At 41.8% G+C, this 16,745-nt stretch overlaps 1 protein-coding gene across 9 annotated transcripts in view; it reads right to left on the reverse strand.

Annotated features, from left to right (window-relative positions):
• The window catches only part of POMT2 (protein O-mannosyltransferase 2), a 43,339-nt gene that overhangs the window by 4,811 nt on the left and 21,783 nt on the right, over positions 1 to 16,745 (reverse strand). For 2 of the 9 annotated variants that reach the window (XM_083613467.1, XM_083613472.1), the window contains exons 16-22: positions 16,404 to 16,475; positions 14,711 to 14,770; positions 14,455 to 14,560; positions 12,932 to 13,072; positions 11,762 to 11,876; positions 9,270 to 9,383; positions 4,391 to 4,593 (exon numbers count right to left, since the gene is read on the reverse strand). In XM_083613467.1, coding sequence (XP_083469593.1) covers positions 4,539 to 4,593; positions 9,270 to 9,383; positions 11,762 to 11,876; positions 12,932 to 13,072; positions 14,455 to 14,560; positions 14,711 to 14,770; positions 16,404 to 16,475 — 663 coding nt within the window. In that variant the 3' untranslated portion in view covers positions 4,391 to 4,538. Of the gene's footprint in view, positions 1 to 4,389; positions 4,594 to 6,605; positions 6,995 to 7,034; positions 11,173 to 11,761; positions 11,877 to 12,931; positions 13,073 to 14,454; positions 14,575 to 14,710; positions 14,771 to 16,403; positions 16,476 to 16,745 lie in introns of those variants that run through there. The other 7 variants (XM_083613469.1, XM_083613470.1, XM_083613465.1 and 4 more) reach the window with 6 other exon arrangements.

Here is a 16,745-nt window from a genome sequence, read left to right on the forward strand (position 1 = left end):
AAGACCCACCCCATGTCATTCCACAATTTCCATTTTTTAATAAAAGAAGCACCCCAGATAATAGAAACAGAAAAGGTAGAGAATAAAAAAAATATAATGAATAATAGACCAATTCAGCAAAAAATAACCAAGTTGGCAAGCCTTTGGAGTTTTAGTTCTCCCCCCCCTGTCCCCGGTTTAATTTCCCCCTGACCATCAACCCCTGGTGTCTGCCTGGAATTCTTAAGACCATAAATCACAACTTTTCCCCAACTCCTTGCTGGCTTTTTCTTTTTTAAAATTAAAAATAAATTTTTTTGAAAATCAAAATTATTATTATTATCATTATTTTTCAAAACTTTAACTTCAGTCTTTAATAAAACTGTAATAGAACTCCCTCCATTGTTCTTTCCAGGTTGTAGTCTGATTTCCCTTTGTTCCGCTGCTAAAACGTTGTAGTTCGAAAGTTTGGTAAGTCTGCAGGGATGGTTGTTATTCAGGGGCAAAACCTTACGTTCAGTCCCTTCCTTTCTTCAATAGAAAAATCTATTGTCTCCTTTAAAAAAACAAAAAAGAAAACACCCTGAAGACGAGATGTTATTTCCGTTTTGCAGCTTTCCCAGAAGATAACCAGTCCTGTAAAGTTCCATTGGTGTTTTTCCACTTTCCCAATCCTTGTAATGTCCCGAAACTCCTCAAGGGGGATTGTTGTATCTTTGTTTCCTCTAATCCAAAAGTCAATTTGTTATCCATATTCGCCATTTTGTATCCAAATTTTAACAAGTTGTAGCAAATTGTATCAAATTTAACCAGCCAAGTTCTCATAATAAAATCCACTCCGCTTTTCGACTTTGACAGCTATTTTGACAGCTGTCAAGATCTCCGACTCCTTTCACCAGGCTCTCTCTTCAGTCACCCCGGTTCCCAGGGGGGGGGGTTGCGTTTCCCTTCTCCAGTTCCTCCTCCAGCACAGTTCTTGTAATTCCCCATCGTGAAATTTTGGATTTTTATCAGCAATGCAAGCCTTTTTGGGTCTTGGTTTCCCCGTCCTTGTTTTGGAAAGTTTACAATAGGGAGGGGACTGACTTCCTTTTTGGATCCCCCCCGCTCGTATCCAATTCGAAAAAAAAATTTTTTTTTCCTCCTTTTGAACCCGATTTCCAAATTTACTCACGGGTTGTTGTTGAAAAGTCCGAATTTTCAATGGAAGAAGTCAGCGCTCTCCGCCGAATGGCATGCGGCTTCGCTCAGCAGGGGAAGCAGAGAACTCAAGGCACCACGCTTCTCCCCGGCACCCGATCCGTAGCCTTTAAAAAGGCTCCTTCACGAGTCGGGAGGGCGCTAACGGTGCAAGCCGAGTCTCCATGTCCACGGCCTCCGTGGCCGTGGTTTCTAAGGGTCCCCGCATCGCCGGTGCGGTAGAACCCAGCCCCTGCCGAGCAGACTCCCTCCGGAGCTCGGAGGGAGTCCGCCATTCGGCGATGGCGCCAACCCGGAAGTCCGGTATCAGATACTTCTAGACATGTATTGTTCATTCATTACAGTTTGGCGAAGCTAGGCCGTTTGCATTAACACCTGTAGTGGTAACCTGGTTACTGGTAGAATCCCACACCTGCTTTCTATTGTAAGGTTCAGTCCACATTCCACAATCTGGGGAAAGTTAAGCTCACTACAGCACACTCTTATGTAACAGCATAAGCCTATGTATATTTGCTTGGAAGTAAGTGCCAATCTAATTCAATGGAGCTTACTCCTAGCACAAGATTGTACTGTAAGGCTGCATTCCTAAATCCACTCACAAGAATGTAAACATAACTGAACCAAGAGGGGCTTAATTTCAAGCAAACTTAATTCAGATTGCTCTGCTTGGCTGCAGTCCTATGCATACTTACCTGGCAAGTAGAATTAATAGTGGGATTTAGCAGTAAACAAGCATATGATTGCGTCCTAAAAAGAACATCTCTCGCTAGCTTTGGACACACGTAAGAAAACTGTAGAGATAAGTATTCAACATTTCAATCAGAATGTTGTGGTTTAGCATACTGTTAGGAGTTGGTGGGTGCTAGACACCCTAAATTCCTGGGTCTAATAGGTCTTAGAACTTAATCAATGTTTGGAGTATTACAACTGGGAAATAAGCCAGAACCTGTGTATTAGACTCATGAGTATTAGGCCAGAGCTGCACTAACCTGTGTGCTGGACAATGCTAATTCTGTGGAATCAGCATGTTTTAAGGGCCAATTCAGCCAAGCTGGCTTCTGTGTAAGGTGACAACTTTGGGCTGAGCCATTAGGAGGATACAAAGCATCAAAGGGAACACTGTGTGAGACGGCAAAATGAGTGGGGCCTTTCAAAATGAGTGCAGTGATGTGAGTTAGAAGCTTGGGGAGGAGTTATGTGACAGGGGAGCAGAAAGGAGGCAGGGCACAATGACTCATGTCTGTTTGGATCCTAGGTTGCATCTATGGGAGAAGAAAGACCCTCTTGGGAGTGTAATGCTGGAAATCCTTTCATCGTAGGCTCAGGTTGCCTCACCTGGCCTTGTGGGTGGGCCAGCCCTGGTTATGGCCAGTAATTTGGCCACTGCTTTTTGAATTAGCTGAAGTTTCCAAGTCTGAAAGGGCACCCCATGTAGAACACCTTGAAACCCAACCTGTAAGTTACCAAAGCAAGGAGTACCATGGCCAAGTTATCCCTGTTCAAAAGGGGCTGTAGGTGGTGAACCAGCTGTAGCTGGAAATAGGCATTCCTAGCTAATGGACTTGCTCTAACTGTAATTCAACTCTGCCCAAATCTGAGCCATTTTGTCCCTAAAATGCCTCGCAAATTGCTACAGCAGGGTGCTGTTGCAGACAGGCTGAGAACAAGAAACCACTTATAAATTGTGTTCTTGTCACTATGACTACGGACAAGTCTACCTCTACATGAGCCTTCCTAATCTGATGCCTTCCAGATTATGTTGGACCACATCATTGAGGCCAAGAGTGGGGTTTTGTCATCTGAGCAGCCCAGGAGCTCCATACACACTGCCCAGGCTTGTGACTCAGGGAACTCACTCTGGTGCTGCTGATGCAGCCGTTTGACTTCACCCCCAGAGGCACACTCCGTTGTCTCTCAAGACAGATGGATGCCAACAACGAAAACAATTCCCTTCATCCCTGACGATTAGCCATGCATGCTAGGGCTGTAGCTGCAGTCCTAAACATCTCAGGGGCACTAGGTTGGGGAAGGCTGTTCTATGCTTTGCTTCTGCACTAAGTAGCTTCTATCCTGCTCAAAACTCCGGCTTGAGACCTCAGTGCACCATGATGATTTCTGGTTCCCATCTTTGCAATTGCACTTTGGAGTAATTAAAACAAACCCCCTCCAGACTGCTTTCCATTTCAAAAATTCAACTTCTGAATATCTTCATGAATAATGCAGTTCTGATCAAGCTCCCCTAGTCTCTTTGCTCATCTTTATGCCAGTTTCACAGGCTGGGTCCCCCACCCTCTCTTCCCTAGCGATAGGAATGAGACAACACGACAGTTCTTTCTCCATATCACTCTCAGGCTAAGAAAAAGGGAGCTCACAGAACTTCTCCTGCTCATCCCCTGCAGGCCACAATATAGCAAAGCTACTCTCAAATGCGATTGCATAACAAGCAGCAGAAAGGCCTGTTGAGGTTAACAATATTTTACATAAATGATAAGGGCTACAACTGGACCGTTTTCCTCTTGCCATCAAGAAAAAGGGGAAACCAGTGGGGCAGCAATAATGACCTCAAAGGATCTGAGCCATGCAAGAACATTGCCATTAAAAAAAACCAGGCCATGTTAAGACTTTCCTTTGCACTGAACAGAGTGTGAACCTAAATGTCTCCTAATGCCCCGGCAGCTAGGGACTACTTTACAAAATGAAAGTCAAAAGGGCAGCACTGCATGACTCAGCCAAGGGAATCAAATGAAGAACTCTATGGGTTTCATTCCAGGAATCAGTAAGACGGACCTACATGAAACCATTTGTTCGGTACCCAAACACTTTGCATATTTCAGCCATTTCATTACTTACCTTCGTTCTATTTGATTTAAAGACCCTGTTCATCAACTATGTAAGAAGAAAATGCAGTCAGCAGAGCAGGCTTTAATTTTCCTGATGCTGTAACATCTCTGACCAAAGTGTGCCTTAGGTATCTTATACCTTGAAACTGATATACGCTGGGCACAATCTGGCCAGTGTTAAGCGCATTAACATCCCACTGATTTCAATGGAAAAATCAAAGGTTCCTTAATATGCTTAGCTTTAATAAGAAACCTTTAGAGTAGCCCAGGCATAGGCAAACTCGGCCCTCCAGATGTTTTGGGACTACAAGTCCCATGAGCCCTAGCTAACAGGACCAGTGGTCAGGGATGGGAACTGTAGTCCCAAAACATCTGGAAGGCTGAGTCTGCCTATGGCTGGAGTAGCCTGTGGTTTTTTTAAGAGGAGGAAAAGACCTAACTGTGTTGGCCCAGGAAGGCCTTAACAGCTAAATTCCTGTAGCAGAAGGGAACAAAAATGGGATGGACGCTCCTTGCCGTTTAGTATCTGAAGACCATTCTTGTCTTTCTTCTGTGTACTGCTGTGAATTCCTGTCTGGTAAGGAAAAACAGAAATGGATCAACTTTTTTGCCCTAGCCATCCCAGTGGCTAACCTCTGATGAGACAGTGGGAGCACAACCCTGTTGACCCTCCTTGATCTCTTCACAGCTTTTGATAGCTTCAGCCCTGACATCCTTCTGCACCAGCTCTGTGAGTTGGGAATGAAAGGCTCAGCAGTTCCCTTCCTACTGCAAATGGGGCTCTGGGAAGTGGCATTGGGATGGTTCTTCTCAACCCCTTGTGCAAAGGGATCCCATAGTGTTCCAGCCTATCCCCACTTTTGAATGACTATATGAAATTACTGGGTGAGCTTATTCCGGGATGTAAGACTTAAGTTCAGCCAGTATGCCGATGACACTCAGCAGTATGTCTCCATTTCAGCAAAGTCCAATAATGCTGTAAAAATGATGGTTGCCTGCTACCATGGAGTCCCTTTTATCAGCTACTGCTGGTTTGCCAGCTGCAGCCACTCTTAGACACAGAGAGTCTGGCGTAATCATGTATCCATTTCCTTAATGAATTACATACAGCTGTCCTTGAGGACGGTTCAGAAGTTTCAATGAGTACAGAACACAGCTTACCAGAATTGTGACTGGCCACCCAAACCTGGTCCACCCAAACTACACCGATTTAGAAAGTTTAATTGGCAGCCTGTTCACTCCCAGGATTAATTCAAGGGGCTAGTTCTTACCTTTAAAGCTCTAAATGGCTTTGAACTCAAGTACTGTACCTGAAGGAGCATCTATTTCCATATCAACCTGCCTGGTATTAAATAGCATCTGCCAAAGTCCATCTCCATATATGTCCTCCAAGAGGTGCAAAAACAAAGGCTCTCACAGTAGTAGCACCCCCAAATAAGTTTGCCTGGCTTCAATGATGCTGTCATTTAGCTCCAAGCAAACACATTTTTTTTATTAGCCAGGCATACTGACACATTTTATAAATTTAATCAAATAAGTTTTAGTATGCACTAACGTTTTGTCTCCTCTTTTTGTTTTTCCCCTCTAGATCTGCTCTATGCTGTTCACTGTCCTGAAATCCAATATGAAAGGATGCATAAAAAGGTCTTAAATAAATAGACTAGCTAGCCAGCTCCAAGTCAGATGCTACTGCCTGCCTTCTATTGGCTTGCACTAGACATTTCTGCGCCTTCAGCTTACTCCAACTCATCATTGTAGCATAATGAACATCTTTATATTATTCCTTTCCATCTCACCTGAATTCCTCCACCAACTCAACAAGAAGTAGAGGGAAACGAGAGGAAAAGCATTCAGCACCTTGCTAAATTGACACTATTGGCATCCTTGTGGAAAATGTCAAACAAGAGAGCTGATTACTTCCTGTGGTATTTGGACATGCTCATTCAGAATTTGGATGAATCTTGATTTATTTCACACAAACCATTAGATTCTAAAAGTCATTCAAGCTTTAAAGATGGCTATTTAACAAACCAGCTGGTTAAGGTAACACTAGCTGCACCGTTTCTGAATTGATAGCCTACCCCATTCAATAATAAGCATATATTCAGTGGCACTGAAAAGCAGATTTTCTAGGCAATCATGCCAGTGGTTTTACCATTATCAAAAAGGGCAAGTGTGTGGGGGTAGAACAAAGAAGAGCCATCACTGAGTTTGCCAATATACAATGTATTTTTAAAAATCCTATCATTTTCCCTCTGGAGTGAGTAATTAAATAATCTATAATGAAGTTTCTCACTATAAGCCTATATTGCAATAGCCCTCTTTATTGCTCTGACATATGGAATATTACTCTGCCAACTATTCCAAGCTCTCAGCTTGGTTCCTCAGCTGGATGCACAACAGTCAGATTACCTCATTATATCAGTATTATTCTTGTTTTGAACTTGCTGTTCTACAGCAAGGGTCTCACTTTGCACGCACCTGCATTTTATAATACGGGCAACACCCTTTTGATTTTGAGAATCCACTTGATGCAGTAATAAGGGCAATAAGCAATAGAAAGAGAGTTCAGCAAACAGAACACTGTCTTCCCAAATGGATCAAGACCTGTGTTTTAATAGCAACTAAGTGCCAACAATGGGATCATGAGAAACTCCATTGTAGATCAAAAAGGCTACTGTTGACCTTCAATATCAAACTCTGGCCAGTGAACACTAGTAAGAAGTGGCAGGAACCAAAGAGACTCCACCATAGCATGGCAAACCACTGCCACAGGATCTGTGTGTACAAACATATTCCCCCGCTCCTCTTTGTCCTATATGTGTACATTCTTTAATCCAAGGAGTGGAGAAGTCAATTCCTGCTGGTGGAACTCAGGTAAAGCAAGCATGGCCATGAGCTGTGGCTACACCGTGACCAGCATTGGTGTTTTCTACACTAATCTAGTCCATATCGCTTCAGGCTGATCCTAACAGCTGAAGTAGGAAAAATAATAACAATCAGCAATCAACAAGACACTGGAAAGAAAGGCTATTTATTACAAAAGTATGATGGAAATTCTATCCCATTTACAGTCAATCCCTTTATAAAAGCCAGTGCCAGTCCAAAGGCAAGTTATCCTTCCATTTAGTACCATTACACGGCAGTGCACTGAAGTAGGTTCAGTTTGAAATGCGTAGGTGGTGACAATGTACAAAAGACACATACGACACACAAACACACACTTCAACATCAGCAGCATTAGTAAGACAAATTCGTAATGCAGGAAGCTACCCAGGAGCAGTAGATAACTACATCAGACACTACAGACACACAGATGCCTAGGGCAGAGACCAAATCACTCCTTCAAAGCAATCACAAAGCAAGAGATGAACTACAGATTCAGGAGCACTATGTGGCGTGGTCCTCACTTCAGGGCAGAGGTGATGGGTGGCGCAAATGCTCTTCCACTCCAGGAACTTCCTGCCTGCAAAAAGCTCCCATGTCACAGAGAAGGGTTCTAGCCAGGCCTACCTGATATGCTAGCTGTATATGTGAAAGGTTGCTTGTTTTTAAGTAAAGAAACATTTAAACATGTGATTGATCCTCCATTTTCAGTTTGAAGTGATCCAATTCAAGATGGGCTGGCCAATGTTTCTGAATGAGTAGTTCAGTTCTACTTACCTACCACTTAGGACTCTATGTAAATAAAATTTGCGCAGTTTCTGACAAATGTTATCTGCCGCACTCTGGACATGGGGTTCTTGACCATTATACACAGAACGAGAAACCAATACAGAACACAGTACTTGCCGAGGAATGAGTTATCATAGTGTCATTCCACAAGAAGAACATCATAAATTTTTTATTGCTGATTTTTATTCCTTCCTTCCTAGAAGGAATACTGTAGAATAATACTTGTTAGTCCTACACTAATATGGAAGAAAAAAAACTGCCCAAGACACAAGTTTTATTTAGGCACATATTCCATCACAACAGAATTCTCTGGGTGCCAGTAAGACCACTGGAGGAGGGGGAAGGCAAGGCAGTTCTGATTACTGGATCTGGAGTCTAGGCCATGTAGATGCAACCATTGGTAGAGAAGTCAATGATCCTATAAATGCAAACTTGATCCTATAAATGTTATTACCCTTCAAACATAATGAATGATATCTGCAGAGCCACAGAGGTCTGCCTTCTACAGGGATATTGTGCACTCAAGAAAACACATAATCTGATCCATACCCTGTTTTGAGTCAAATACTTTGGGAGTTTTTAAAGAAGAAAAAATGGGGGTCGTTCATTAGAACTGTGATGGAATAGGTGAGTTGCTAAGCTATGAAAGCCCTTTTATAAGCCATGAACTGATTTGTGAAAAGACACTAATGGGTTAGAGACCCCAACACCTATCAACACCATTTATCAAATGGAAGGCCACTTGTCCACAGTGAAGTCATAACTGCTGCCCAGCTAAGGCACATTCACTGAAAACAACTCCAGACCACAGATCTTGCCCACAGAACCTGCTTATTTGCTTACTTATATTGGTGCTACTCTTCCAACGCTAGAAAGCTCTATGTCATAGAGTGACATAGAGCTAGATAGTATTGGAAGACCAGTACCATAGAGTGACAGCTAATATGAATGGCAAGCCTGACACTTATTGACTTTTTTAAACATTCTGATTCTCTTTGTTTAGTATCCATGATCCCCTTCTACTGTGGTAAAGCAGTCCTGTGAGAAAAACTTCAAAAGAATTAGCTGCTCAAGACAGCAGCATCTTTCAGCTAGGGACAGCACTCGTAGTGTAGGTATACAGGTGTATGTTGGGATGTGAGATCTCTCAGAATGCAAGGGAAGGCGACAATAAACAGTCACCCACTGGAGTACTGCAGAATCCAAGAATGAAATGTATAGATAGCCTTGCTGAATAATTGAATTAAGTAGTAGAAATAATATCTTGATCAATATCTCTTGATCTCAGGGGGTGGGAAAAGAAATGGGTTTCCCTCCTCCGAAAAGCAACAGTGGTTGCTAATATTTAACTGTTGCAGAAAAGTACTATAACATGGAATCCACTAATAAAGGCAAAATTGAACAGTTCAGTGACTACATGATGGGACCTAACCTCAGGGAAATCTAGTCAAGAGTAACACTCAAGTGCTTCGTGAATTACAAGACGGCCAAGTCCTCTTAGTAACAGCTGGCTATCTTTTTGCTTTTCTATGATTATCAACTGTATTGTTACTGCTTATATTCTATTGTACTTACAATTTACTGTTTCTCCCAGCAACAAAGATGCAGAATAATGGGAAGTTTTCGTGACTTCCCTTCTTTTCTATATATAATATCTGAGGAGTCAGGTCAGCCACATGAGCGTATTTCCTGCCACAGGAAACGGTAATCATATCAAAACCAGTAACTCATTTCAGCAATTTCCACCAGTTGTCAACAAGTGAGTTAAAATCAAAGGCTGGAACCCATCATCATCTCTGCTAACTAAAAGGCTGGTCACGACAGTCTTAAACTAGTTAAGCCAGACCAGCTAAATCAGTCTTGTGTTTCCCTTCTTAATGGACCTGGCAGCCTGACAGCAGCCAACATGCCTCATCCAGCCTCTCCTGGGAATGTTGGCATATCGTCTCCATGCCAACAGAGATAGCCCTTTGATGATGGCACAGAGGGATAGGAAGTGGCAGGCTTCAAGCTTTAACACAGACACTAAAATGAATTACTGGGTGGCCTCAATTTCTGTGTCATGTACAAAAGAAGGCTTCAGGGGACCAATTTAACAGAAGCCAAGGCCGAATTTGCTCCAGAGAACAAGAGATGGAATTAAAAGGACGTTTTGCAGGAGAACGCCCTGCTCAACCTTTTTGTCAAACTTTTCTCACATTGCTGCAGAAGTGGATTCCCACTAAGCAACTGAAGAGCTCTATTCTGCTTATCAAGTTACATCCCTCCCTTTTTTGATAGCATATGACACAGAGGTTAATTCCTCCTTTAAAAAACCCCACATGCATTTATATATATTAAAAAAATCAACATTCCTGTACCATAGCAGTTAGAAGCATGTTCTGCACACTCTACATTCATTAAAGAGATACAAGCTTCCCCACAGGAAGAAGTGTTAGTAGGCAACTGAATTAGTAGAATGAGTGACATCACAGCTCTCAGCACAAGCTTTAACATTATGTCTTCAACTTCTAGCACATGCGCGCGCACACACACACACACACACACACACACACTCAAAGGCACCATTCCTCACTGTCAGAGGAATTTAGGGCAGGAAACCTAAATAATAATAATAATAAAATAATAAAAACATCTTTCTCTGCTTTGGAGCTTCTTAAACAAAAGGATAATCCGATGAATGGAATGCTGCAGCTTCATTTCTGCATGAGATCTTCCAGGTAACTGTTAAAGGCTATTCTGAATGGGTGTCTGTGCTCAGACAGCAAAGGCTTTATGCAAAAACAACTCATTGCCTTTTGTGTGACGGGCAGACAGAGCACTGGATCGCAGAAAGCTTTATGCTTTATGTCCAAGTCCCTGAACTTAGACAAGAAGTCACAAGACTCTCCCAGGAGCACGTACCAAATGTACACAAATACTTTTAAGTTCATGAAAAAAAGAAGTTATTGGATATTAACTATCCTGGTCTCAGAAGACTGTTTCCTCTGTTACACGCACTTGATCTTTCCTGAGCTCTGTTAAATCCCTTATGAGCAGAGACAGGCAGACATGAGAGATACCCTTGCAAAACACACACGTCCTCCAACTCACACAAAATGACACCACTGTGGAGCCCATGGCTGTGGGACAGTTAACATATTGCTTGGATGGTTCAAACTTTTAAGTAGCAGCAGGTTCAAGTAAATGGGGCTCTAGGACCCACAGAGAGGTTCTCCTTCATAGTTGCCACCTCCTCTTCTCAGACCTCAAGGTTGACAGTCCACTGCTTCAGCGCAGAAATGCTGTTGGGGAAACAATCCTTCACAGCTCTTGTGCAGTGGGTTTCACCACTTGTCTTCTTGTTTATTCCCTTTCCCCCCCAGGCTGTATCTAGAACTCCCATGTTTCCAGCCACCTAAGCCCTGCCATTGGGCTGTTGAGATCAGAAGCCAGAGGTCCTATCATTCCATAGGAGAGAGGGTGGAAGAGGTAGAAGCTGTGGAAAAGATCTAAACATGAATCAAATTCCTAGAGACCCAACGTCACAACAGTAGAGCACATAATTGGGTGCAGTAGGTATAAGGTGTAGAGCTACTTGATATACCACTGAGGAACCCTGAAATATTCAATTGTTTTGGCCGTGGCAAACTTGCAAGGCAGATCAAAGTTCTTTCACACACATTAGAGGGTCGAACCAAATAGATGACATAAGATGCACTGTCCACTAAACTCTGCAATCAAAGGGGACAGGAAATTGTGAAAGAAAAGCTTGTGTCATCTTTGCCCTGGGACGTTGCAATGATAGATGCACCTGAGCCATTATGAAGCTGCTAACTAAGATTGCTGCTGCTTCAGGAGAGGCAGTTTCTGAAGAGGGCAATGGCTGAATGTTAGCATTAGTCAATATCAAGAACCGTTATGGTGACAACAAAATGGGCCACACAAGGAAACAGTCTTGTAGGACCTTCCCTACATGGTTTCCTGCTTACTTGTCAGCATTTTTCAGGGTTTGGTAATGATGCAAGGCCTTTCCCCTCAAAAATAACCTTCAGATGTGTGTTAACTATTCAGGAACCAATTCTCACCTGTAGATACTAAGCAGAATCAGCACCATTATCCCATAATTGTAAACCTTCCTAGATTGAATGGTGGCTGACAGAGCACCAGCACAAAATTTCAGAAATACATCCCATGTAATCCCTAAGGGAAAAAGAGAAAAAGGAAGATTGGCCAGGTTAACTGAAACTAGAAAGCACAGTGGTACCTTGGTTTTAGAACGTAATCCGTTCCAGAAGACCATTCGAGTTCTGAAACGTTCGAAAACCGAAAACTCAATAGCCGATAGCTAGGCCCCAGGACCTTGCACTCAGTGGAAGCTGCATGGCATGTTTGACTTCTAAGGTGTGTTTGAAAACTGAAGCATTTACTTCCAGGTTTACAGCATTCAAAAACCAAAATGTTCGTCAACAGAGACGTTCGAAAACCAAGGTGCCACTGTATCAGTAATCACATCAATATGTATAGTTACAGCCCAGGATCAACCCATCAACCCATCTCCCCAAGATAAATCAATTCTATTTCAATCAGATGGAGTTTTCCAGTGGCAGAAAGCTAATATTCTTTATTTTACCAGGCAAAGTGAATCATGCAAGTTAGCCCCTATTGAAAGAAGCATAAGATCAAAAATCACTCATCTTGAATTTTTCATGGCTATATTGATTCTAATATCCATAACTTAATTTTCCTTTCTTTCAGAAAAGAATCATCAAGCTAATATAGAAACATTGATGATTATGCTAGACAGTAGCCAGCAGGCGTGTATTTCTGGATGAAATTACTTTCCCCCCCACTTGCTGATACCCTTAACGTAAGAAGCAAAACAAAGAATGCTATAAAATACAGATGATTTCTATAGCACTTGTGGCAGTAGAATGCAATCTTTACCACACAGATTGTCATAAAAATCCTCTGGGTAGGTCATTCTTATGTCCATATCAAAAGGTACGAAACTGACAAGAATTGGAGAATAAGCTGCCCAAGGCTACCCCATAAGAACTGACTTTTGAACCCAAGTCTCCCAGATCAAAGGGGAGACCAAACTGGTCTTGCTGCTGATCAAGATACAGTGCACTGAAGAAACTTTCAAACATCAACCCTAAACCAACTATGTGACAATGATCTTTTACATTCGTGTCCTTTCAAAATTCTTAATCGGTTACAACATTTCGATTCTGTTGAAACTTGATTAAACTTACCTGTCAACATTGAGGAGAAAAGCATGGCAGGAAAGTAATGATGAAAATAGAGCACTCTGCCCATCATGAAGAAAGGAAAGTAATGGAGGACCCATCCTAGCATAATCCTTCCTCCGCTATGTAGCAGGACTCGAGAAAGCTCTGGAAGAGAACACATTTCTTGAATTCTTTTTATCCTAACCTGTATAAACATGTGCTCACAAAGCTTCCAACAGAAATCTAGTTTTATGCAGTTTATCAAACAGTTTTGGTTTCTATCCAAAAAAGCTGCTCCAGTTGCACAAGGACTTCTGATTGTGCAACGGAACTTCTCCTCCTTCTGTGTCCTCCCACCTCCCAAAAATCTGCTCCAGAGGGTTGGGGGGGGGACCCAGAACAGGCTGCAGGGCAGGTAGCGGGGGGAGTTCGGTTGGAAATCCTTGCATGAATGGGATAACTTGGTTGGATACAATGCTGTGTGTTTTCACTTCACCAGTTTAGAGTCTAGGAGAAAATATTACTACTGCTGCATGCCCAGTGCAATGTGTTCATGACAAGCCAACCCGGCTACACTGTAAATAACCAGATCTAATTCCAGCATGTATGTTAGCAATTGCTGTAGCTCCAAACCAGCAGAGATTAAGAAAACTAGGTAAGAGAGCTGTTTCCTCATCTGATATCACAATTCCATGCAGAAACAAAGAAGGTGTTATGGACATTCGCCTTGCCAAGAAGCTCCAGAGTTTAAAGAGAGCATTCTGATTAAGACCCTCAGAAAGTGGCTTTCCATAATTTTTGTTGCTACTAGACAATGAAACATTAACAATATCACTGTGTGCAACAGAGAAGCCAATAGATGAAATAAGCAGCAGCTAATAACTCTCAAAGACCCAGTAGATGACTATCCTTCAGCTGTCAGGAAGACAGTAAAACCCAAAAAGAATAGTCCCAATCAGGAATTTTCAAGAATTTCCAAGAATATGAAGTCTGAGAAGGACTTCCACTTCAAGGGGAAAAGGCTTTTCCACTTCAAGTTTCTTGGATTTTCTTTGCTTGATCAACACTAATCATCTCCCTGCTTCACATGCACAAATAAAAAACTTTTACTGAAGGGAATGTGGTCTAGCATTTACTACATGGACTTCCTCCTTTTAAGGTGCCTCCTGCAATTACAAAGGACCACAGCGTCTCTTTAAAAACTAGGCCGAAATCCAGCAAATCAACCTTTGTGAGCTGTTACCAGAGGCAGATTTAGGGGTGCATGGTGGTTCGTCTGCACTGGGCACCAAGATGAGAGGGCACCACAGGGAGCATCGCAACAAGGACTAAAATGGAAAGTAAGAGGTAGGGGGAGCTGCCACTGAAATCTGAAAGCCCGAAGTCTGCCATTCCTGTTGCACTCTACCCATTGCTATCATGATTCCTTTGATACTGCACTTGGTGTCCTCTCATGGACAGTGGAAGTAGATCTGCAGCAGGAAGCCATAATGTTTATAAAACAGAAGAGAAGGTTATAGACCCAGAAGGTAGGAAATTTACTTTACCTTTGTGCTCAGCTTTTAGCCGAACTCCCCTCTTCATGGCCACAGAAACGAATATTGCCATTGTGATATACAATCCCAGAGTAATTAGGTTCAGCCACCAGATCACCTGTGAGGGAAAGCCTTGCAAGTAGACAAAGATGCACAAAAGGCACCATAAAACTACAGGGAGGGGAATGAGAGGACCTATCTGGAGGGAAGGGAGGGAAGCCAAATTCCCTCATCCCACCTATGGAAACAAAAACTATATTCTCCTTACCGGATTTCCCAGCAAATAAACCCTGTAGTCTGTTTCATTGACTCCAGAAAAACGAAGGCCCTGTGGAGAAATTGATTGCCACCATCAGTATGTGATCAACACAGGTTTTTTCAGTCTACATTTTACCTTAAGCCTGAGGTTTCCATAACAATAAACATCTGTGTAAGAAAGAAACTGGAACAATGTACCATATGTGGTGGGAGTGTGGACTTATCAAACAATTTTGGAATAATATATATGAGGAATTAAAAAAAAAATGTTTAAAATATCCTTTATTAAAAAGCCAGAAGCATTTCTTCTAGGCTTAATTACAAATGATATTCCTGGTGATAAAAAGAAAGTATTCCTATATGCGACAATGGCGGCCAGGATGCTTATAGCTGCAAATTGGAGGGGGGTGGGGAATTCTATCAGTATGAGAGTGGCAAATCAAACTATGTGAATACATAGACTTTGCAAGATTAATGGCAGTCTTAAGAGGACAATCAGACCAAAAATTAATAAAAGAATGGGACTGTGTTAAAGAGTATATGAAAAAACATTGTTCTGGAATAAATATATTGATCTGTGACAAATGAAGTTTGCAGGCGTAAGGAAAAGAAAAAAATAAGTTATGAAAGGTAAAAAACCGGAAGTAATAAATGTACATATGCATACAATACAACGAAAAGGAAAAATTGAAAATGTGAAGTCGCTAAAGGATGGAAGGAAGTCAAAATGTATGTATGTATGTTTGGTTATGTTTTGTTATAGTCATTGTTTTTCTTGTTTGTTTTTCTTTCTTTTTTCTTTTCTCCCCCCCCTTTGTTTTAGTTTTTTGATTAATGTTTTGTTTTATTTTTATCTTATGTTGTAACTTGGCATGGAAAATAAAAAAATTTAAAAACCCCAATAAAAATCCATAAGATCAAATATTTCCATAGGGATCCTCCATTACAAGACAGAGAAGTGTCTCCGATGCAATAGTAAAGCCCTACATTTAAAACCCACAATAGTGTTTAAAGCCCTGAATGACCCAGGCCCAAAATATCTGAAAGACGCCTCCCGACAGATCCTCTTGGGTGCTAAGATTGGCAGAGGAGACCCTTTTGGGAGTTCTGCCACTCTCAAAAGCTTTGGGGGAAAGGTGGCCCAGGCCAAGGGCATTATCTGTGGCACCCCCCTATCCTGCTGAACTCCCTCCCCATAGAGGTGAGTCTGACAACTTCATTATGCAGTTTTCTGCAAATGCTGAAGACACACCTCTTTACCCTGGCCTTTGACATTTGAGATGTGATTTTTTGTGATTTTTTAAGTTGTACTAATACTGTTTTAAACTGTGTTTTAATTGTTGTAACCTGCAAAGAATGGGTAATAAATTGAAATAAACAGAGTAACAATAGTGTAGCTTCTATAATCAAACCTCATAATTATATTAGAAACTATTTCAGTCTTTGCTGTTCCGATAGTCGCACAGCAGCAGCCCCTGTTGTCTGGGAGCCAATGGTTATTTAACATGTCGTTCCTTAGCAGCAAGAACCACAGGAGGGCAAATCAGAACTGGTTTTCTGCAAAAGCCATTTAAAGCAAGCCTTCCGAAAAATTCCCAGATACAATTGAAGATCAGCTATTCACAATGTTACCTTGAAAACAATGAGATACAACATGAAGTTAAACAAGTTACAGTGCCTCAGAATTTGTTTTAACCACATACTTGGTAATTGATAGGCCAGTGCCAGGGTTTGGATGTGACTTCATTCTCCTTTGGTTTGAGGCCACTGTTCCCCTACAATTAAAAACAACAACTATATTCAGTTAACAGCTATGCTGCAATAAATATTCTCCCTCAATACATATTGATATACAAGCTTTTACATGTAAAATGAAAACTAAAAAGACCCTTGCTGTATCAGATAAAGTGCATAAATACTCCAGAATCCTTTTACACAAAGTAGGACTTGAGGGCCACAGCCCTCTCTGACTACTGTCCTCCATCAACTGATAGACATACTGCCTTTGAATCAAGATAGCTATCAAAACTTGTAGCTGTTGATAG

Source organism: Podarcis filfolensis (genome assembly GCF_964270895.1).
Source record: "Podarcis filfolensis genome assembly, chromosome: 1".
NCBI lineage: Eukaryota > Metazoa > Chordata > Lepidosauria > Squamata > Lacertidae > Podarcis > Podarcis filfolensis.